Source organism: Psittacula echo (assembly GCF_963264785.1).
Source record: "Psittacula echo genome assembly, chromosome: 6".
Taxonomy (NCBI): domain Eukaryota; kingdom Metazoa; phylum Chordata; class Aves; order Psittaciformes; family Psittacidae; genus Psittacula; species Psittacula echo.
The window spans coordinates 9,009,160-9,034,026 of NC_137743.1; the positions used below are offsets into that span (position 1 = coordinate 9,009,160).

Below are 24,867 nucleotides of genomic sequence, written 5' to 3' on the forward strand. Positions count from 1 at the left end.
GAGCTCATCTGCTGTAGTTTCATCTAAAAGGAATGCAGTTCCTGTGTTTTCAAACCACCTCATGATGCCATCCAAAAAACAGCACACGTGGAGGACCAGATTTACTTTGAAGGTACCCTTTGTAAAACAGTTTTAACCTATTTAATACGTGGCAGGATAGTTATTTCCTGTGCAGTGTATTGAATCAAGCTCCTTAAAAGAAATCAAAGAACATCTAGACGACCTGTGGTATTACTTTTAAAAAGCATGCAACATATTCATAGTATTTAGTGATATTTTCATCACGTCCCCTTAACCCTTTTAAAAATGTGGAACTGTTTACAACCCTTAAAGTCATCCTGAATTTTTAAGCCATTGCAGAAATTAATGGTTTGGAAAGCTCCTCTGCTCACTTACAGCCTGAGACAATCCAAGACACAGTGATCCTGATATCAAAGAGAATTTGACAGAATCATAGAATGGTTTCGGTTGGAAGGGACCTTAAACATCATCGAGTTCTAACACCCACTGCCACAGGCAGGGACGGAATTTGCTGGCTATAAACACATGCTCAGCAAAAGGTAACATCTTACTATAAACTATATCTTTTTCAACTTCTTAAACAGGTCAAACAGTGCAAGAGCCACCACTTTTGCCTCAGCCAAATCCACATTTCTTTGTTATCGGTGCCTAGCAAAGAAAAATAGAGCAAATAGGTAACTTGCTTTGGGTTTTCTTCCCGAGTTACATCCACAGCCTGTACCAGCAGCATCCACACATTCTGCTTTAGAATATCAAGACAGATTAGGCAGTAATGGGACAGGGAAATATGATAGAGTACTCAAAGGGAATCACTCCTCAAGATAAATTTCAGCCTTCATTATGTTGCCTGAATATTTTAAATTCATCTGCTTTTTTCCTGTATGTACTTCGGAGACCAAATATTTCAGAAATGTTTAACATTATTGAACATAATTAGCACTATTAGAAATACTCTCTTTTGACAAAAAGCGCAAATAACAAATACACTTTTTTAAATGCACTTTTTGTTAAAAATAAAATTCTTCTTATATTATTGCCATGTCTCAAAGTTTTTATTACAGCTTTAGTGTGTATTTGTACAACTAAAAGTTAACTGCAAATATCTACAAGACCCTTCTTCCACAAAATGTATCTAACAACGAGAGGACCCTAATTTTTTCTCAAAACAATTATTCTTTCCCAAAAAATAGTGTTCTCTTTTCTCAGAACACTTTTAAAAGGGAATTGTTTTTTTCAGAGCTGCTCCTTCCCCAACATCCACAAGATGTCACCATTGTACAGGAAAGAAACCCCATGCGTTGGAAAACGAAATACCTTTATGCTCTGAACCATGGATTTTATTTACTGTACATCTCAATGCAGTCCAACGATTTTATTTTTGTTTAATACAGGGAATAAATATACTCAGAAAAACCCAAACCCTAGAGTTCTCCTCAAAAACAGAAATCAAGACCCTACTTTAGCCACTTGGTTTGAATTCCCAAACACACAAAAAACTTGGCAGACATCAAGAGTAGTAAGGTAAGTAAAACCATTTCTGGTTCCAGCATTGCAAATAACCTCCATAGAAGATACTGTCAGCTTAGAAACATTAGAGTATACAGATGCAAATAGATAAATAGATGGCTTGAACAGAGAAGCAAGCAATCTCCCAGAGAGCTTCAGGAAAAGTTTAGTACCGTTTAGTATTTAATAAGAAAAAACATTTATGTATCCAAGCCAGCTCAGCTATCACAAAGTTAAAAAAAAATTAATCAAAATCTATGTAGGTTTAGTGAAAAATCCAAGCAAAACCAAAGCATCTAATCCTGCAGGAAAGAACAGGAAGCTATTATGCACAGAAATGCTAGATGAAAGGGAGGCATTAACAGTGAAAGTTGGACTTTTAATTTCATTTCGTGCTCAAAACTTCACATGTTAAATGAAAGTTCAGCCTAAACAGCATTTCCAAAGATTTGTGATTTTATACACAGAGATCTGAAACTGAAAGGACTCAAAGCACAAATAAAAGGGTGATATTCTGGCTGCAAGTTCTATTCACAGTTTCCTTACAGTGATTAAGCTTTCAGGATCTCTTTTAGAGCACTACAACCATGGTAGAGTCTAAAGGACTCAGCAACAAGTCTGCACTGTTTCCATTCAATGACCATATTGCTAACCCACTTCCTTTCTGCGGGTGCACTGACTGCCTTTTAATGAATAACTTCATTAATGAAGAAGAGGAATGTATTAAATCTCATGGTGTCGTTGGTCTAATAGGTGCGACAGCTAATAGGAGTAAAAAAGTCATTTCCTTTGACATGCAAAAAGAAACAGCAATTAAACAAAAGTACAGGCAGGAAGTAATGTGAAGAGGGCACATCAGCTAAGTAATCTGGAGGTACTTACACATTTCTTGTAAGAGAATAATGGCAATTTCAATGCACAACAAGCTAATCCAATTGAGACTTCCAATAAATTGGTAAAGGATAAAAAGAAAAAATTGACAAACATGTAGCATAGTTATAGAAAGTGAATTACACATTTAGGATCTGAAATAATTGATCTTTAATAAGAAGCAATTATTTATCGTCCTGGGAGTAAAACTACAGCATATGCTTACAGTACACCCGTTACTATTCCACGGCATGCATCCACGCAGACTTTCTTGTGCCATCTCAACAAAACAGCTTACCTTCATTTTTCATTGAGAGGCTTTACAATAATGCACAATGAAAAGCCAGGCAGTGAATACTTACTTCAGGAAGCACTGAAAATATGATGTGACGATGCAACATTAAGGAAGGGGAGGGAAGAAAATCAAATCTATCTAGGCATTAAAGAAATTAATAGAAAAGGAAATTATGCTATGGAGGAACTTGGCCTTCAGAAGTGCCCACAACCCTTGAGTAATTACTGCTATTAATTTTTCAAATTAATGAGGCAAAAAGAAGAATACCCACCACAACGAAGTTTAGGTCAGACATTTCCACTTATCTTCAGACAGAAAACATCAAAGCTGTGAGCCTTTTATGGCATTAAAGTACACACATCTTGGTCCGTGTGAAAATATCCTCCAGACATTATTTTGTTCCTTTATCTTTATTCTTTAAAGATGCTAATATGCATTCTAGATAGGATGCATTAAAAGCAGTCCTTTTGTAAATATTAACTTGATTCCATATAACAAAACCTTACCTTGCCAGCTGTCATTGCAAACACACAGCTTCTCGCCTGTCAAATCACAGTAGCCATGATCTGGACTGCCACAGTTGGCTTTACAATACGGAATATCACAGGCTTCTCCTTTCCAATACTTGTCACATTCACAGTATACCCGGCTTGGTACAGACACACTGGTTGTGCACTTTCCATGTTCTGAGCAGTTATTAGGACACGAATTAATTCTGAAAACAAACACCACATAAAATAAGGGAAATGAAAAGCAAGAGTTCATTATAGTGGTTTGATCTGACAGTATTCCAGCAGCACTTGTCAGACAAAGTATTTTCTCCCTGAAAAATTTCTGTGTACTGATAAAATACAAGTTTAATGGTGATTTTACAGGCACATGAGCTGAAAAGGTGCTCATCCAGGCTGACACACACAGTCTGTGATGCAGTCAAGATCACAAACACCTTGCACTTTAACAAGAAGTATTGACATTAAGCAGAAGGCCAGATCACCACCTATTTTTTCCTGTGTTCCAGTATCAGCTGTCTAGTCAGTCCCTTTAAATGCTTATTATTTCTAAGAACATCCACACTAGAAGTGACTGTGAGCAGTAACCCTTAAACTCTCCACAACACAGGCATACAGTTAGAGGGTTTTCATGGGTGGCTTTGGTCCATGCTATAAAACAGTACATCCAGCATCTGAGAGGAATCATATTTGAAAAACAATGTAAGGAAGATGACAAGATGGCTAATACCCTGAAACCACTTACAAGTAGCACTTCATGCTTGGAATCTTTAATAACAAAGCTACCTTAACCTTGCCTCCCTAACTCTGCATTCAGAGATGCAGAAAGAAGAAGGATTAGGCTGAAAGAAATTTGTGACCGGTACTGGAGTTAGCATTTCTGTGATACACCCTACAAAACACTGAGATCACAGGCAACTGGATTGCAAAGCTATGGAAGCTGGTTCCAGAAACACAGGCAACTCCTTGGAGATGAGGAGGGATGAAAGACATTGAAGTATGTGGGTCCAAGAGTTTCCATGAACAGAATCATGGGCAGTATGTGCCTGATGGAGTCCAAAAAAGATTTGAAACCTTTCTGATGACTCACAAAGGGCTGGGCTGAAACTCAGAATAAACTGTTAGTACAAACGCCTGCTGGTAACACAGACTCCTCCCTGTAGATGCAAGAGTTGGATCCTGTTCATAGCATTCCTTGCTCTTACTGAAGAAAGAAGCTGAAATAGTGAGGAATTGCTCAAGGCTGGGCTTCGGCCAAATGTAGTTGTGGCTGGATAGTCAGGAGACATGCTTTCATTTTCTGAAGACTCACACCTCAGAGGACAGATTCTACTACATCACCAAACAAGAAAATTTCATATCTGAACTGCAAATGTCCTGGGGCTTTACCTATTAACACACACTGCATTAAAACCATCGATGACACTAACTTCCATATACCACAGCTCTGAGGAACTTCTCCTCCTGACTCCATAGGGAGAGAGTTCTGCAGGAAAGTGGAGAGTTAAGTCTTTCCAGTAACAGATACACCAGTTTAAAAGTAGACACATTCCCACTCCAACAGGCTCATTAAGGATTCAAACACAAAGGAAAACTGGATAAGCAGAGTTAAAAGCAGGCTGCCTGACTTCAAGGAACACAAAATTTACCCAGGGAATTCTGGAGCAACTATTGTTCACAACTGGCATGGCATTTCAGACACAGATGCTGCGCTTGTGTCTTCTCCGAAATGAAAGGATATAAGCAGCCCACCAAGATAAAGTCAGAAACTGCTTTGTGGTTACCAAACCAAGGAAGAAAGAGGGAAACAAGCACAGTGCAACAGATCGGCTACAGAAAAAAGTTAATGGAGCCATAAAACACAATTGCAGGTACTTCTATGTTTATGTACCATAAAGCTTTATTATAAAGAGCTACTGATGGCTCATTAGAAAAAAAAAAAAAATACCCACATATTTTAAAAGTATCCATTGCAATAGAAGAAACAGAGGAACTGAGAACATAAAATTCCCTGACTTACATGTGTCATGGAATTAAAAACTGGCAGGTTTTTTATTTAGCTTAAACCTTGAAAAAAATTAGGTAATAATATGTAGCATTCACCGCTTTACCAAATCATGAAAGAATGCAGAGCACATCTACTCATTTCTTAAGAATTCCATGTCATATTGCCATTTGCTCCCAAGACAAACACAAAGAAGTGCAATAAAAGCTTCAGGGATCACTGAAAAATGTATCTAATTACAGTAGAGAAGTCTGCCAGGTGACTGCATTTTACTGACGTCAATTGACAAAAATACCCAGTCTTCTAGACTGCTATTTCCAATGCAATACATGTAAAGTGAGGTTTCCCAAACTCCGAGAGCTATTTATTAACTGGTAAAAGGGAGGCAAACCACTGCAAATTACAGAAACAATCTCTCCATAGACAATTTAACAAAGACTTCTGCCAAGAGTAAAGCTATGGTAAAAAGCACAAACAGGAATTTTAAACTAATAAAGAATATGACAAAAATACTACATGTATTTCCACATTCGAAGTGCAGTGCTGGCCACCACATCCCAAAAACTGGCATTTCAGAATGTGAAGGATTTGAAAAAAAGGAACAAGAGTATCTTCAACCATAGGAAAAAATATCATGCAAAGAAACAGGTCCAACAGGACCCAGTAATCCCCTCTTTAACTAAAGCATCCAGTATAAAGAGACATTGCATTATTTATCACAAGCATGTCCCAAATGAGACAGAAATTGCAATCAACAGCTGGTGCATATAAGAAGGAAAAGGCTCAGGTCCACTGGATGCATCTTTAGATGCTGACACAGTAAAGCAGACAGGAGGAAAACAAGCATGACTTCATGATCTCGCCATCACAGTAACTAGAAGACAGGCAGTGCAGATAAGAACCATGAAGGCAGAATGCAGACTAAGATGAGCAATAGGAGGGGAAAGTACCCAAGAATTAGAGAAGAAATGGAATGAAACCCTTGTGGCTAGCACAAAAATAAAAGTAGGACCTCAGTGAAGGTTTCAAAGGCCACAGAAGTACATTCAGCAATCAAAATCAAGGAACAGATGATTCTAGTTCAAGAGAAGCAAATTGACATGACAGCACATATAATCTCCTTTCTATTCCATATGACAACTACATGTGCTGGGTAAATACTGGAAGAGATACATTCTAGTTCCATATGGCACAGGAAAAACATAGTCTTGGAATGGCCATGTGGCTTCACTCAGAACAATATATTTTATCTCACTTTCTTTTCTTTACAACTGGCACTGTAATTATAACTTATTGCAAGCCTAAGCTCTGTATTTCTAAAGCCAGCAAGTATAGCTCTTACATGATTAATATATCAATAAACACTTTCCCTGGGTTGGTCATTCTCATAGAATCATAGAATAGTTAGGGTTGGAGAGGACCTTAAGATCATCAAGTTCCAACACCCCTGCCATGGGCAGGGACAACTCACACTAAACCATGTCACCCAAGGCCTCATTCAACCTGGCCTTGAACACCGCCAGGGAAGGAGCATTCAAAACCTCCCTGGGCAACCCATTCCAGTGCCTCACCACCCTCTCAGTAAAGAATTTCCTCCTTATATCCAATCTAAACTTCCCCTGTTTAAGTTTTTTTTACCCCTTGTCCTATCACTACAGTCCATCCCCAGCATCCTTGCAGGCCCCCTTCAGATACTGGAAGGCTGCTCTGAGGTCTCCACGCAGCCTTCTCTTCTCCAGGCTGAACAGCCCCAGCTTTCTCAGCCTATCTTCATATGGGAGATGCTCCAGTCCCCTGATCATAGCATTCTCCTGAAAGAAATGACAGGCTAAATACTAAAGTAATGACTTACTAAAAAAATACTTACGAGTAAAAAATGTTAAATCCAGTTAAGTTATAAGCAGCATCACTGAAGAAGTGTAGCAATGCATAGCCAGATGTAGTAACTACTTCAGGAACAGTTTCATTTCCACGCACTTCAGGAACTATGAGACCACTGGAAAAGAAAATGAGAACCGTGTTTTTAATTAGCCTTGGGGTGGTAGGGGGAGGAAGAAGAGTCACCTATTCTACTATTATATCCACAGAATCATAAAATTGTTAGGGTCAGAAAGGACTTTAAGATCATTTAGTTTCAACTCCCCCTGCCATGCCCCTGCCCCCATGCCATATTGACAAACTTGTTTTTAACAAACTAATAGTACAAAATGTGTATAAAATCTAAAATGTGTCCATGCCTCTGCAAGGTAAGGTAGGGTTTCCAGGAAAACAAAGCAAACTCCTCCTTCACACATTAATGCAGAATTTCACATCTGAGGGTGCATGCACAGTCAATTTGATTTCAAAAACTTATTTTAACTTTGGAAATACTTATATATATCCTTCAGACAGACGCTTAACACTCACTGTCTTTAGCACGAATTCTATTTCCACATAACAGAATCATAGAATGGTTAGGGTTGGAAAGGACCTTAAGATTATTTCCAACCTCCTGTCACATGCCCTAGTCCAGTTATTTCTGATTGCCTGTCCAAAACCATTAACACTCCATGCAACATCAGCATTAAGTACAAGCCAAATAATGGATTTATGCTATGACGACCTAACAAAAAAAAGTAGTGCTTCGCAATTTATTATAATATACCTTTACATAAATGCTTCCACAACATTAACAAAAGAAAGCAAGCTATTTAACAAATTAAAAGCTTATAATGATAGGTTTTTTTCTCTGTAAACTAAGAATGTCCATACAAGACTATTTGGAATAAAAGACTAATAAACACTCACCTAAATACAGCTATTAAAGGTGCATATATTGAATCTCCATCATATACATACATATGGTCCCAACTACATTCTGTGGCAAAGTGATTAAATCTTAATCTTAGTATTGCATTTGGGCTGAAAAAGGAAGGGAAAAACACACAACATTGATGTAAAACATTACTTGCAGAAGTACTGAACACACAGGATAAAAAACAGCAAAATCAATCATGCAGCATAACTCTATTAAAACATTTTGAGAACTATACATTTTAAAGAGAGCAAAAATTTCATTTTATCTTATCCTTAGCAAAAATAATTAATATAAATATCTTCAGTCCCAAGTCTAACAAGCCCTCAACTTAAGATACTGAAGTTTATCAGATTTTATCAGTATTCAGAACTATTACAATATCCCATTTTAATATACTAGCTTTACTTTAAAATGTCAGGACTATGATGCTTAAACACCTACACATCCTTATTGCAATATTACATTAGTTATTGAAGATAAAACTCTTAACACAAATTTAAACTAGCAAGCAATATTAGAGCAAGACGTTTTTTTCTCACTGCCCGTTTGTCCCCCTGACACCTGGGAACCATGTTTCACCAGGTTTTGGTAGAGATCCAGATGGGGACTGTAAGAATTCTGAAAGAGGAATTTCCTCATATGACAAAATTAGCAGACTCATCCATCCAACATAACAATTATTGCCTTTTATTTCATTTTAATTATTTTCTTACCCCCTACTGACAGACTCAAGTATAGTTTGTAAACCCCTTTTTTGTGTGTGAGGGAGATCATTTGGGGAGCACTCTTGTTCCACTTTGAGAGATTATCATATATATATGTGGCTTCCTTGTGTGCTGACATTATGCACTATGCTACTGACTTGCATTACCCTTACATATACTGTGCAGCACATTGCTTCCATCAGCACCCACTCTACCTCCTGCAAAGTGGAGGAACAGAATGAAGACCAACTTCAAAGCAGAGCTTGCATACAGTGCTGAGGCATGTTTTCACTTCAGCATAGTGCAGTGTAAATACTCCTGAGACGGGTAAAAAGAGAAGTCTGGCTATGTCAGAAAGATATTCAACTATAGCTTGGTCACCTATGTACTGAAGTTTCTACTTAAATGATTTTGCAAACTACCCATAAGGTCATTACTGTCGTGTTTAAATTACTATCTGCATATAAGCAGAACAAAATTATATCAGATAGGTCATTACTGGACTGCAGAGACAGAGCAAAAATCTAAGGTAGTTGAGACTATGACAATATGGAAATGCAGAAGGCAGCTATTTTCTTCTACAACATGTAGAATTCAGACCTTGCTAAATTCTTCAGTGAAATCCTCACGCCATGGTTTGGGGGGAGAAAAGGTTTCACTAAACTTTGACAAAATTGTGTCTTTAATGGTTTAGCCACACCAGCATATGTATCTCATTATTCCTTTGTGCATGTCTGTGTGTTTGTGTTGTATAAACTGAAAAATCGGCAGCAGACATGAAACATCTAAACTGAGGGCACAATATGATTTTAAAATTAAGTACAGGAGGAAAACTAGAATGAAAGAGAAAATACTTTTTAAAAGCACTAACTTTTGAGCAACATGGAACTGAAAAATTATCCTTAGCCTGAAAGCATTCTGTACTTGAAGCCATTCCTGATTAATCACTGATATGAGTTAAATAAGACAAATAGGTAAGATAATGAGTTAAATAATAGGATTCTGTAACTGCATTTGGAATTCACGCAAAGGTATTCAAACAGGCAACAAATTTATCATAGGGTTTTGAGAGCTTGCAGCCCTGGCCGAATGCCAATGTCAGCCTAACTTTTGCCAGCAGTTTGAATGGAAATGGAATTTGGCCAACTGAGCAATCCTGAAAATTCTACTTTTTTTTTTTCTTTTTTAACTTTATAGCATTTAAACAGAAACAAGCAAAACCAAAAAACGCTGTTTATATTGTATCCAGATGAAGTTTCTACTTGAGGAGTTCCTTAGATCTCTAGAATATACAGTATCAAACTGTCACAAAATGAAAGCTATGAAAATACTTACTATCCTTCAATTAACCATGTACATTTAGTTTTATATTTATAATTTATTGGTCCATCTGTTAAATATCCAGAAGGTTCTGTCAACCTACGAGAAAAAAAAAAAAAAACAGTGCTTTAATAAACCAGAGACAACACAACAGAAACACATCATCAACATGCCATCGGATTCTTTCTAGATAGAAAGAAAACTGAAATATTTGAAGGGGGTGGGGATCAAAGAGTCAAGTCTCTCTTCATTTTTCTTTTCACACTATTTTTGCTCATAAAAATGAGAGTTATGATTATTCTACATCACTGATTTACATTCTTCCCCTAGGCAATCACAAGACTTCTAAATTTTCTAGTTCAGTAGCAAGCAAATACTATGTATAATTTAAATTATCCTTCACACAGAATGGATCCAAGCCAACATAAAGGGGGTTTTTTCTTCAAGAGTATTTTGGTCTGGTTTGCTTGTTTCTTTTACCATTGCTTTACATCTTACTCTGAAATTAGACCACAGCAGCAGTGGGAAACTCTTCTAGATCAACAGAAATGAAGGCATAAATTATTAATTTAAATAAGCGTATCTGCCAGCCTGACCCTCTCTTATTCCTGGTCAGTGATGAGATATGAGAAAGCAGAACTACACTGCACTACGCAGAAACTAAATAAAATGCATATGAACAGCTATGAAAGGTCAGACCAAAATGACAATGGTAGCCCAGCAGCCTGTCTCTGACACTGCCCTGCAGTGGATATAGAATCACAGAATGGTTTGGGTTGGAAAGGAGCTTAAAGCTCATCCAGTTCCAACCCCTGCCATGGCCAGGGACACCTTCCACTAGACCAGGTTGCTCCAAGCCCCATCCAGCCTGGCCTTGAATACTGCTGGGGACTGGGCAGCCACAGCTTCTTTGTCTCAAACTATTCTAATGTCTCAACACCCTCACACTAAAGAATAACCAGTAAACACACAGTAAAGGATACCTAGGAAAAAATCTTAACCCCCACAGATACTCCCCACAGCATACCACCTTCAGCAACACGGAGCTCAGAGACATTCTCAGCCAGAGGATATTCCTGTCTATTAGTTTTGGGTTAACGTTTCTCCTAGAAGTTTGCCCATGCAAACTCAAACCAGCAGCATCCAGACCATCTTGCAAGGATCATTTCCATACACATATGAAGACACATCTCAACTGTTTTTGTCCTGAGCCTACCTCTCCACAATTACACCTGACATTCTTAGGTCTGGTATTAGATAAGATGATGAACAACAGTACCCAAATTCACAAAATACAATGACCTGTGTTGTTTCCCATCCTTTTCTCCACTATCCCTTGAGAAACCCTTGCTCACTGCCTTCACTATTTCTTTGTTGTTTTCCTATACCCTGAGATGCAGAGATCAGCATATGGTATTCAGGATGCAAGTGAAACATGAATCTCTACAGTATTCGAATAATGACTTCCATTTTGCTCTCTATTCCCTTCTTAACATTTTATTTGCACTTTCAACAACTACTATTCTGACATTTCAAACACAACTAGCTGCTTTTTTTTCTGAGTGATAATAGGTGGTTTATGATTCTTTACAGAAATTCATTTAACAGAAATAGAACCTTTTTCCTCCATTCATCTATACTACTTCACATTAATCTATACAGAGCAATAAAATTGCAGCTGAAATTCAATAATCTATTAACATAAAAGCCTTATAAAAGAGTTTAGTATCTCCAGCGCACTGTCACTTTGCTAATTTACCCCATTTTGTGCATCTTTTATGATTATGTTCTATAGCTCAGGCCTTAAGCATTCATCTCTGGTGGCCTTACTCCACTGGGAAAATTGACCATCCTGCTCTTTAAAATGCTACAACAATGACGACAAATAGAAATACATACTCAGAAGCGTTCATTTATTCCAATGTACTGTGGAAAGATAATCATTAACAATAATTATCACTTACTGGGTTTTTCTGCTTTGCTTTCAGTTTTGTAGATCTAAATCAATACACTAGATCTAAATCCAGAGACCACACTGAACAAGCTGATCAAATCACAGCTAAATTTTCCCACCAGGAGTCCAGCTGAAGAGGAATTCAGTATCAGCTATCCTGCCTTCTTTGAAACTGTATACACAAAAAATATTCAGTACTACATCTACTGCAAATTATTTACATTTGAATTCATATCAAACACTAACTGCATATTTATTAACAGAGATCTGTAATTCTAAACATAAAACTATAAACATGTATATTTATTTCCAAGGGAGTACGAAAAATTCTGAGACAAGTTCCATGCAAACTATCAGGTTTTTAAGCAGTTCCTTCACTTCTCATATGAGAACTTGCATCAGTTTGTTAGGCACATTGTAAGCCACTCTGTTGCAAATCACTGGTGGTTTGAAGATCTTCACACACACTTTCACAGTATCACAGTATGTTAGAGATTGGAAGGGACCTCAAAAGATCATCCAGTCCAATCCCCCTGCCAGAGCAGGAACACCTAGATGAGGTTACACAGGAATGTGTCCAGGCGGGTTTTGAATGTCGCCAGCGAAGGAGACTCCACAACCCCCCTGGGCAGCCTGTTCCAGTGTTCCGTCACCCTCACTGAGAAGAAGTTTCTTCTCAAGTTTAAGTGGAACCTCTTGTGTTCCAGTTTGTACCCATTACCCCTTGTCCTGTCATTGTTTGCCACTGAGAAGAGCCTGGCTCCATCCTCGTGACACTCCCCCTTTATATATTTATATACACTAATAAGGTCACCCCTCAGTCTCCTCTTCTCCAAACTATAGAGACCCAGCTCCCTCAGCCTTTCCTCATAAGGGAGATGCTCCACTCCCTTAATCATCTTAGTTGCCCTGCGCTGGACTCTCTCCAGCAGGTCCCTGTCCTTCTTGAACTGAGGGGCCCAGAACTGGACACAATATTCCAGGTGCGGTCTCACCAGGGCAGAGTAGAGGGGATGAAATGGAACTAAACTCTCTAATATCAAGAGCTTTTCCAATAATAGAAACATTGTCAAGGCATAAAAAGTATCAATAAAGTATTATATCTTTCTGCATAAAAAGAAGAAAAAGAGATAACAGTTGGTAACACAAGCAACAGACAGAAAAATTTCTAATGAAACCCAACACACTGAGCTGGTCTGAACGCTGCAGTGCCCCACTCCCCAGAAGCAAGGGTTCCTGGGAAGCTCCACACAAATGCTGTGTAGCTCAAAGCAAAGCAATGACTGATGAGAGGCACGGCTGGTAATTCACACTCCTCCCTGCTGTACACCTGAGAAGCCACAGCAAGAAGCTAATTATGATCCTGCCTGGTGCTCTCATGTGAATCAGTGCCTGGCCACAGAACGTTTTTGCTTGAAGTTAAGAAAAACACAGTTTAAGTTTATAATATTTCTTATTGCTGAGAAATACCAACTCAACCTAAAAGTACATTTTCATGTTTACATCATGAGAAATAGGTTTTCTAGGGCTATTTCTGGCTTCTTTACATATTAATCATATTGCTTGGACAATGCTGAACATAATATCAACATATATCTGGGAGGTCTAAGTTACACATCACTGATTTTGATACCAAGCTAACGATGCTTGGCTCCTAGCAGAACGTCGGTAAAGCTGATTACAGGAGTGGATCCTATGCCAGTGTGTGCTAGGCTGAAGTAATTTATTTATTAAGAAAATGCAGTAATGTATAAAACTCCAATCAAAATAACTGTAGGGTTACTATACGGTTTATATACAAAGTCTTACATAGCAAGCCAGAGAACATTTATTTTGCTGTAATAAGTGTGAAATATCACCAGTATTCATTTGCAGTCATGACCATTGCCTTCTTAGTAGCTGTATAATGCAGTGGAGGTGACTTACAGGACTTGTTTTTATTAGATCAGCCCTTTGGCACTAGTAAAGTGCAAACAATTTCCTTGTCACCTAGGCTGATAATTTTTTGATAAATAGATTCTTTCAGAAGAGTAGATACCCTTTGAAGCAACTACTGCACTTTGCTGAAAAAAAGTAAAGAATAAAGAAGAGCACAACATTGCTTTGCAATAATGGTTATGGAAAATGGTAAGATAAAGGGGCTGTCCTATGTAGAATAAATTCACAGCAAGACAAAGTGGTATTACTGTAAGTTTCTTGAATCATGCCAAGAAGTTTTCTGTATCATTTTTCCTTCCAAACGTTATCAAATATCAAATCCCATAAATAACACATGGATCAACAGTACTACATTCATGTAACCTCTTACCAAATCAAGGACAATATTTCTCTATCATATAAAGCAAGTTCATAGCAAGGGCATAGTTCTCCTCTGTGACTAACGGTGATCCTGTCAAATAACCAAAAACCAGATGAGCCAACATGATGACACACTTTTTAGTTACAGAAGTGGAATAGCCAGAATGAAGCCTACATACTGCACCCCATATCCTGCTCATTGCTGAGAGTGCTTCAAGGATAAGGAGACAGCCAAAACAATTTGTGTGGCTGCTTATGCACCGTAGGTTTATCACACCCAGACTCCAGCTTTCTAACCAGAATGCACAGAGCAGCAGCTAGCATTGTATATTGTCATTTTGTCATTTTAAATTGCATGTCAGCTTTCATAAACACCACAATATTTTTTTAGTTGGCAGGGTTATAATCAAAGCCTATAAAGAATTAGAGGTGCGTGCCAAGAGAACATTTTCCTTCTCTGTATCCTGTAAAATACACCTACCAAATTATAGACAGAAGTCAGGATGCTGCACAACAGAATTAAAGACATTCAGAAGACTTATTGACAGATTAGTCATCAAGCTAATCAGTCTATAATAGACTATGTGAAGGATAGATGGCACTATAGGTTGCTTCACCTAGCAGACACACCAGAAACACAAGAGCTAAAGAATCAAGTCAACACAGGGCAACTTTAACACGCAACAAAGGAATATCTATATCCCCCTGGAATATTACCTGTGTTATAAAACTACAGCAAATATAACTGAGTTAGAATTTAAAATGGTAACATTTATATTTATCACTGCAGAGACTTTAAATCAAGACTGACGCATTTCAAGGAAAGAGAAAAGTTATGTTCTAATTCAGTCAGAAATTATTGGTCCAAATGAAGCATGAAATCTATGGCCTGCAATACATAAGACGTCAAAGCAGGTTATTAAAATGGCCCTTCCTGGCTGTAATATTTACGTATCTGTGAAAAATGCAGCCACGTCATTTCCTGTATCTTCTAGCAAAAGAATATTGTCATCAGGCATTTCAAGAAGGGGCACTAATTTAAACCAGAGAAGCCACTGGGTATTTTCTGTTATCAGCAAACAAAGATCCACAAAACTGCTAGTAGATGGACAGAGGTCTGATTTATAATATGTACATAGGAGAAACAAAGAATAAAGCACATTCATAATATCACAAATATTCATTGTGAAATAAAAGCAGCATTTATGAAGAGGTTCATTCTTTCTCTGTATTATTAAGTGTCACATTTAAGAATTTTATGAAACGTTGGATGATTCTGCAATTCCTACTTCAGATAGATCTGAATATAAGAATCAGGGCATATTTTGGTATATGGATTTATCTCAATATCAGTATTTTTGTGTCAGTCAAGGATTATTGTCCTGGGTTCAGCAGCAGCAGTCAGTTTTTCTCCTTCTTAGTAGCTGGTGCAGTGCTGTGGTTTTGACTTTCAGCCTGGGGATAATACTGATAAAGCCGATGCTTTCAGTTGCTGGTCAGAATGTTTACCCTGTCCAAGGACTTTGTGAGTCTCATGCTCTGCCAGGGAGGAGGAGAAGCCAGGAAGAAGCAGGGACAGGACACCTGACCCAAACTAGCCAAAGAGGTATTCCATACCACAGCACGTCATGCCCAGGAGGTAGAACTGAGAGTTCCCGGAAGGGCTGGATCACAGCGGGGTGGGGGTGAGGTACCGGTCGGTGAGCGGTTGTATTCTCTTCCCTTGTTATTTCCTTTATCATTATTATTATTGGTGGTAGCAGTAGTGACTTGTGTTATACCTTAGTTACTGGACTGTTTTTTATCTCAACCCGTGGGAGTTACATTCTTTCGAATCTCCTCCCCATCCCTCTGGGGGGGGGGAGTAGAAACTGCATGGTTCTGATTTACGGCCTGGGCTTAAACCACAACAATTATACTTCCCATTGCTGGGAAATTTTGCTTTATCTCATTTTTATAGGAAAATTTATCGTATTTAGAAGAAAAAGGACATTGTGATTCAAAGTTTTAAGATCAAATCCTTCATAAGTACAAGTAGGCAACCCTCCTAGCTTGAGATCTTGTGTCTCACCTTCACAGCAGGGAAAGAGGCTTTTCACAGACGCCAGGTAAGATCAGATAAATACATTGAGAAAGCAGTTGAAAAAAAAGTACTCCCTTTATGGAATAGAGTCAGTGATAACAGAAAGAGGCACAGAAGAGATCAAGAGGACATTTCTCATACTAAAATTTCAAGTGATAGTCTAAGAAAGTTTTTTAATATTTTTCTCCAAAGGAAGATGTGAAAAATGGTATGTTCTGAAAAAACCCAAAGTCAGAGTTTTGTTTTCCAGGCATGAAGCATTGAACAACACCTGACAAAAAGCTTATGAACTTGCACTTGATTTTCCTGCATTTATACATGTATTGTAGAACCTTGCTGTTGGCTAATTTTTTTCCACAATGTATATTAAACCAGAACACACTGACATGCTCCAGTTCTAATTTTTCTTCAGTGACTAATCAAGAGGCATAAATACTTGATACATTAAGAAAATATTTGCATATGGCAATCACACTCCTATAGTGGGTACACACTGCTTTGCACTAATAGAATGGATATTTAGAAGCAGTAAGGACAACTTTTTATCTGCCAACTAATCAAAGGCATGCTCTTAAACAGGCCCCACTTTATCCACTGGCAAAGTAATAGTCGCTTTTGTAGTGTCCCTGCTGCTTAATTCAAGTATTCGATTCCTCACTCCAACTTAACTTTCAACGAAACCAGGCTCCAAAATGATCAAAAAAAACCCAGAGAAGTAAAATGAAGGCTACTTCAACTTTTTTCCCCCCATAAGAATATACTGTGTATTTCAAGAAGCTCAATACTAATGTGTGGCACGTGGTTTTGTTTTTTAAAGTTACCAGGCATATAAACTCCAATTGGTGCAAAACATTAAATTAAGGTTTAACTCCAATAGGAGTCTTCTTTCCTCATTTACTTTTCCTGAAAAAGGCTGTTATTCCACAATACATTTTTGTTAATTGTCCCCAAAACTACTGAAAGAATAAATACAAACTTACTGGGCATCTTACTTAAGCAAAGCATTTTCATTTACATTCGACATTATATTATATAAATTCACAGAGCATAGACCATGACAGGTCATTTGGAATAGGATACATCAATGTGTGACTGTGAGACTTAAAACAGAATCTATAAAGTGACTAGAAATAACAAAATAGGGCCACAGGCTTAAGAACAATTGCTCAACAAACCAATGTAGAAAACACAGTAACACTGTAATCCTAATATTTTTTCTATTGCAAATTAAAATCTTGTGGAAATACTGTATGGGCTATGTAAGGATTTTCTTCTGCCTCCTTACAGTGTTAGGTGGTACTTGACTTTTTTTACCCAAATATCTTTAATTGCCATTCAGTTACAACACTCCCCAATGCCCATCCCAAAGCAACCATACTGAAATCCTTCTTCACAGTTACTGGTCTGATTGTTCTTAATAATTGCAATGACAGAAGTCTACAATCATTCTTAGGCAATCTATTTCAGTACTGACTTATCCTTATTATTAGAAAGTTTTTCTAAATGTCTAACCTAGCTATTTCTTACTTAAACACATTACTTCCTGTCCTATTCAAAGTGGACCCAGAAAACAGGTAATTCCCTTCCTCTTTCTGCTTACCTTTCATAAACATTTACCTTCAGCCTTTCCTTCTCTGAGTTAAGCAATTTAATCTAACATTCCTCAGGCATCATATTGTAGACTTCCCTCCTCTAGAACTTCTCCAATGCATCTGCATCTCAAGATGGTACCCATTACTGCAGCTGTAGTCTGACCAGCATAGCAACCACTGAAGAAGCGTTATTTGAAGTCTTTAACATAGCCAGTTATCCTGAATGTAAGTAGCAGAATAACTGCCTTTGTAAGTGCCAATTTGTACACAACCTGCAATTCCCTGTGACTGCTAACTTCCTCCACAAACAGAACTAAACGGTATTACTCTATTTCATCTTACTGGGGTTAATTCTGCCCACTGAAGTGTATCCAATTCCATCAGTACAACTTTTTTCAGGCAGTGTTATATGGGATCAATGCAGTTTGCATGGTCTGGAACTTGCTGCAAGGAAAGTTTCATTTATAATCACTTTCTCAGTAGAAAAATCTATTTTTGTTTCCAATATAAGCGTTCACTTAAAAGATGGTAACTGCTGGCCACACTGCAGAGTGACAAATCCTACTTAAAAATCAATGAACTCCACAAGAAAAGATGAAATTCCATTTGCGTGTCTCTATCATAAAGTTCTTTCCTACATTTTCCTTAACAGCCATTTTTCTATTACTCACCTATGTCAACAGTTTCTTAATTATTATTCACATTCATTATTCATTCACTTTACAATGCACTAACATAAAGTCAGTCCTAACAAAAATTAAAACTCAAGTGCACGTGTGTCAAATGCACATGTGTAGGCCCCTATTGTGACAATTGCATTAATTCTGTACACTCTGATGTCATTCGCCAATTACAACCCAGTACCCTGGTTTGTGTTGGTTGAAATGAAGCAGCAGACAGACATCAGCATTGCTAATTAGAGGCACAAACAAACAAGATTTTCCTAATATGAAAGTCCAAGGAAAAATACTGACATGCATATAGAGAAGAGCTTTCTACTTTTCCTGCATGTAGAGAAAATTTCCTGTTAGTTTCCAACAACAGCATATGCCAAAATGCTCTATTTTAAGGGGAGTTTTGACAAATTAATAACAGAATTTTGTATGAACATAGGCCAAGAGATGAGATGAAGAACAGACACAGTAACCCCTCCCACCGCACATATGACTGGACTATTTTCATTTAATGGCCTGATACATAAATGGAGCAAATAACACTCCTGAAAGCATAGCTTCATAGAAGGAGTCTTCAAGAAGTCAGGATGGACTCCATCTTCCCACTGTTCTGCAGAGTAGATACATCCATTCTTTAAAATGTGAGTAAAAGCCCTAACTATGTAAAAAGAAAAAAATCCCAATGCTGATTGCCTTGAATCTAAGCAAAGAAACAGACAATTTTTTCTACTGGTATCAAGTATTTACTTATCTTTGTTGCTATGTAAATGAAGCCAGATTTTGGAATAACAGAACTTCCAAATAAGAAGCAATTTTTTGAAAGGGCTCAAATCGAAATAAAAAAGAAGACAGCAAAGCCTAATAAGATCTGTTCTGCCAAGACACTAATGCAGCATGAGTGAGAATAGCAGAGTGCAGCCAGCATGATAAATGCTTTAGCTGACTGAAGGGAGAGGCAGCAAGGAAAAATAGATCAGCACTCAGAAATCTGTCACTAAATGTGTTATTATCCTTCAGTGGATTTTTAACCTTTTTGAGTAATGATATTCACACAATTTAACAAGGAGAAAACCACACAAAGATTTTTTACAAATAACTTACATTCTCTTCAGAAAAACTGCTCCTTACCTATAGCTCTCATTGTGCCACTTCCCACCTCTAACAAATACAGTAGGCATCCATCAGGAAAGAATTTTTTTAATACAACTTCAAAAGCACCTGATTTCGTATGAGTTGAACAGAGATTTTTTTAAAGATGACAGCTTCATTATTTAAACACAGGTACCCAAGTACACATTTTTCTATGAAACAGTTGATCTGTCTTCCCCGGGTTTAATCTGACCTCAGAAAATACTTTCTAAAAGCAAATCTTCCGATTTGAAGCACAGGGAGGAGGACTGGTTTGCCACATTTGAAGAAACCCAAACTACTAAATACTGTATGACCCGCAAGCATTTAGAAGTTATCAACACCTAAAAAAGTTTCTATGCAATCTGGCTTTACACAGATGGATTTACATGTAATATTTACGGAAAGTTTTTATAAAATTGAGTGGAGTTGAGTCAATCTACAGAGTTCAACAGTGAACCACATACTTTCCACAGAATTGCTACAGCAATTAACAGTTCAAATCTTGCCAATATTTTCCAGGTGGCACTGTCCTCTTCATCTCCATTTGGAAATCAGTGCCTTTTAAAAGATACTGCAAATAGCACAATATCCTCCACTGGCCTGGAAAAAAAGCTTCAAGAAATACAGCTTCATCTCTCGTATATGGAATAATACACACCTTTGGTATTTCTTATCTTTGTATCATGGCTGGACAAAATCATATGAGACAGGCATCTGCTCTATTAGAAATGACCAGGCTCGTTCATAGATGTCAATCCAAAATTCTGCCTATCTATAAATAGGCCTGATAGGACATCAAGCTGGCATTCAATACAAGCACAAGACATCATACCTGTATCACTATCACATTTCATTATGGCTGCAAACGCTACTTTAGATAGGAAATCCAAGAGGTTAAAAAGCTGTAGAAAAATTATTCCTGTTTCAAGTCAGAGGCAGAGCACCTACCCCGTTCATTGAGTGAAACTCTTGAACTCCCAGTTTCATGTCACAATTACTCATTTTCTCAGGAAAAGAGTAAGATTAGAAAGAGTCAAAATTCTCACTGTTCAGTCTTGATTCAGAATAATATTAGCAGCAGGTTCAGAAGTTCTCTCATATATCCCTTTAGCTAGCTCCTATTAAAAGCAAAGAGGAATTACAAAGGAATGTGCCAGGAAGCAAGGAGATACCTCATTGCTCTAACATTTAACAATGTTCATTTCAGCCAAGAGTTATTTTTATGGCCAAATGTTGCCAAGATAATGAAGAAATAAATAACAAGCCAAAAAATCCACACTCCACCAAACTGAAGTGGTTCTATTACTCTTTTCCTACAGCCTCTTTTTATTTGTCAAAGTTTTGAATATGAATAGATTGTGTTATTTTAAGATTTCCCTGAAGTAACACATTATCCTTACATTATCCCTAGAGTTTAAAAAAGTTACAGTTTAGGCTTCTTTAGTTGGTACACTCTTTTTTTCTAGGTTTTATTTTCTACAAGGCAGCTATCCGTTTCCAGAAGCAACACGGTATTTTCTAACATACTATTTACATTATTTTGATAATGTCTTTCACCTCATCTCTGCTGCCTAAAATAGGCTTCAAATCAAGTAGTTTCTATGTTAGATTGCCTGCAGGTTTTGATTTAATCACAAGATTAACATGAGTGAAGGGAAGTTACATGAGTTTTAATGTATCTGTATGTACATTAAACACATGCATGAATATATCTGCATATTGAGCCATATATATGCATTTCTTAAGACTCCTAGAATTAATCAAACATGCTACAATATCTTAAAATGTGGGGCACAAAGTACAGACACAATGCAGACTGAGGTAGCTGGCAAAAAGGTAATGCACTGTGCCAGTTTTTCACTGTACATCACTATAAAACTCATTTTCATTTGTGACCTAGTTCAAGGGTTTAACTTAAGCTTCCTGAGGTAACAGCCCAACGCTCTAAATCCAGGGTGTCACCTACTCCCAAATTTCTCATTGTCTTTTCAAGACAAGTTTCTAATACACCCCTGTGCTAGCAGAAGTAACTACTTCTACTACTCAGTCATTTAGATTGATTAATACTCAACCATCAAATTGTATGTTTGTTTAGGACAACCTTCTCCTTACAGGAAACTACCTCCTCCCACAAGGCTCCAAGCACCAGCTCCCACTAGCTATATTAATTCTGAAGGCATCCAAATGCATTTAACTTTGTCACACACGCACACTCCAAAGAAAAACCCAAAGACATCAAGTATTTCTTAGAATCCCTAAGACTACATCAGCAGATGTTTGTTTCATTTTATATTTTACATTATTTGTTTGGTTTTCAACACTTCATCATCCTAATTCAATTTTACATGTATATATATATATATATATATATATATAAAACAGCAACTTCTTCCTCCCTTCCACCTCCCATCAGCACACATTCTGCTTCACAAGGGGCTCTCAGTCCTTGAACACAACCTCAAACAGTAAAAATGTTCAGATAAGAAGAGATAATAGTTCTTTTTAAAACTGAATTGATTAATAAATTCTATGGGCTGGTTGCTGACTAGGTTTCAAGTAGTGTCTTTTAGATAATTGTGTAGATAATCACTTACTGTCTGACCTCTGTGGCTGTAGCAATTATCAGGACATTACAGGTTTGCCTTAAATACAAAGCACATCCCTCTTTTTGCTGTAACGAAACAGGAATGCCTTGTAATATCACAGAGACCTGAATGCCATTATTCACTTTGGAGACATGAAAGATTCTTATCAGTAATAAAAAAAAAAGGCATCATTTTAGAACACTTCATTTGTGGCAGGTGTCATTTTACTCCTATATTCTCTTTGACTGTTTGCAACTTCCAATACTCCCTCTAGAAGTAGATGAAGAGAAATAAGAAAGTGAATACCATGATATTTGAGTCTTAACTATTGCAGCTGCCAGTTTCAAGATCAAACATTTCAATGGTAGAGGGGTTTGGGTTATTTCTGTTTGGCTGGAGTGGCAAGAAGGAGGGGGTTGTTGGGATTTCCTGAGGGGAAGGGTACTTTAGCCTGTAATTTGTTCTGGTTTTAAACACAAAAAAATGTTGTTGCTATGTAAATGAAGCCAGATTTTAGAATAACAGAACTTCCAAATAAGAAGCAATTTTTTGAAAGGGCTCAAATCGAAATAAATTAAATTAAATACAAAACCTCCTGAATTAATGAAATACTGAAGTTTTAAATCACAAACAAAACCTGTTACTAGTTTTAGCTTTGAGCTCACAGTCTCTCAGCTGAAATGAAACACCAAGAACAACTTGCAGCTAGTGATAAGAAGTGCTAGAAGACAGGGGAACACAGAACTATGCTACATCCATCAATTACTGAGCTAAATACAACTTCCTGTTCACTGAACTGTTAACCGAAGACCTGCTTATGCAATGATTTCGCATCTCCAAAGCTAGTGTTGTGAAATATCCTGACAACTTCACAACTACACAAGCCTTAGTCCCTTCAGAAATAAGTCTTAATTTGCGTTACATACCTTCAGAGCAATTTCATTGGGATTTTGGGAGATGGTATTGGTAGTGTTCTTAATCTCCATAGAAACACAACAGAGTAAGACACAAATAAATCATGCTATTTAAATTATAATGGCATCATTTTCCCAATATTTTCTTCATTATCTCACTTTTTTTTCCTTGGTTTTTTTGCAATAAAGACAAAATAGCATAAAACTACCAATATGCAACAGAAAACCAATGGGAATCTCTGAAAGGTGGCATATACATTTTTAAAGCTTTACAGCAAAAAAGACACAGCCAGGAAAAGGAAAAAGCTGCATCCTGCAAACTGACCCATGTATGTGTATTCCTGTAGTTCTAATGAGAAAACTCAACTGAGACTGCACATGTTATTCCATTCATAGAGTCATGTATGGGTTTAGGATTTAAACTAAGTACCATACTAGTTTCACTATGAAAGATGCAACTCAAGTTTTTCAGTGTAACACTCCATGGGTTTATTTACCACATGCATTGAACAAAAAAAAATCGGTTTTACAATTTCTTTCTGCAAAGCAGAAAAACTACAATAGAAAACTTGGTCCCTTCAAACCCTGTCTTGATAAGGGCACTGAATTCAATGAACAAAACCATGAAAGGTCCTGCTGAAATCTCCAAAACCTTTCTGCTCTAGCATGCCAAGCCACTGATCAACATCTGCCACTTGTTCAAAAAGCATAGCTTAGAGCTAGGAACAGGGAAAGAGAACATATGGGAATATCTCACAGGGACTGTTGCCCCAGTCTCCCACTAAAGGAGAATACAGGTCAGGACAACATTGCTTGGAATGTTCTGCTTTCCCATTAACAGGGTACAACAGCAAAGATACATATCTACAACCCTACAGAGCTTTTATAATTCTGTTCATGGTCTCTTCACACGCATATAGCGCAACATGTGGGACACACTGCCAGCCTGTCTTGTCTTATCAGTGAGAGGATATAGAAAGTTTAGGACCATCTTTCATAAGCAAAAGTTAGGACTGCTCCTAGGATAACAGGCTACACCCACTTCCCTCTTGGAACCTAACTTGTGCTAAAAGCTCAGAGCTGCTGCTGCTCTTTCCTCACTCAATTCAAACACTAAGTACAGTAGATTACAAAAAAAGACCTACTGTTCATCAAGACAGCACAAATAGAAACTACACCTGCCCACAGAGAGGAGCTTCCGATACATAGCATAGTACCTGAAAGCCAGCAGGAATCTAGGAAGCCATACATTGAAGTCTAAAGCCAGTAAATTAGGCTGTTAACAAGTAGTGGAAAAGAAAGGAGAAGGCAAGCAATCACTCTGAAATAGGGTCAGAAAAAAGCAATGACCCTAAGACTTAGAGAAGAAGAGATGATTCAGCTGGCAAAATGCACTAGAGCAGAGAATTGCTTCAACGCAGATGAGTGGTTAGGGAGAATAGGAAGGATGGGTTGACCTGGCCTTTCTTGATTTTCATGGATCTTGTGCCAAAGAAGCAGCACCTGCAGCACAGCCTCCACGTGCCGCGCTGTACAAGAAGCTTCCCTGACTCTCAGCAACTACAGAATGAAACAGAATCATTCAAAAGAGATACTTTTGTTATTTAAT

General features: G+C 37.6%; 1 protein-coding gene across 1 annotated transcript in view; it reads right to left on the reverse strand.

Moving 5' to 3' along the window:
• Positions 1 to 24,867, reverse strand: part of ATRNL1 (attractin like 1) — a gene marked incomplete at both ends in the record, with an annotated part of 528,973 nt that overhangs the window by 477,418 nt on the left and 26,688 nt on the right. Inside the window, 4 exons of the mRNA XM_080620626.1 lie at positions 3,199 to 3,407; positions 7,074 to 7,202; positions 7,994 to 8,107; positions 10,043 to 10,126. Of these exons, the coding sequence (XP_080476752.1) occupies positions 3,199 to 3,407; positions 7,074 to 7,202; positions 7,994 to 8,107; positions 10,043 to 10,126 (536 nt within the window). The remainder of the gene's footprint in view (positions 1 to 3,198; positions 3,408 to 7,073; positions 7,203 to 7,993; positions 8,108 to 10,042; positions 10,127 to 24,867) is intronic.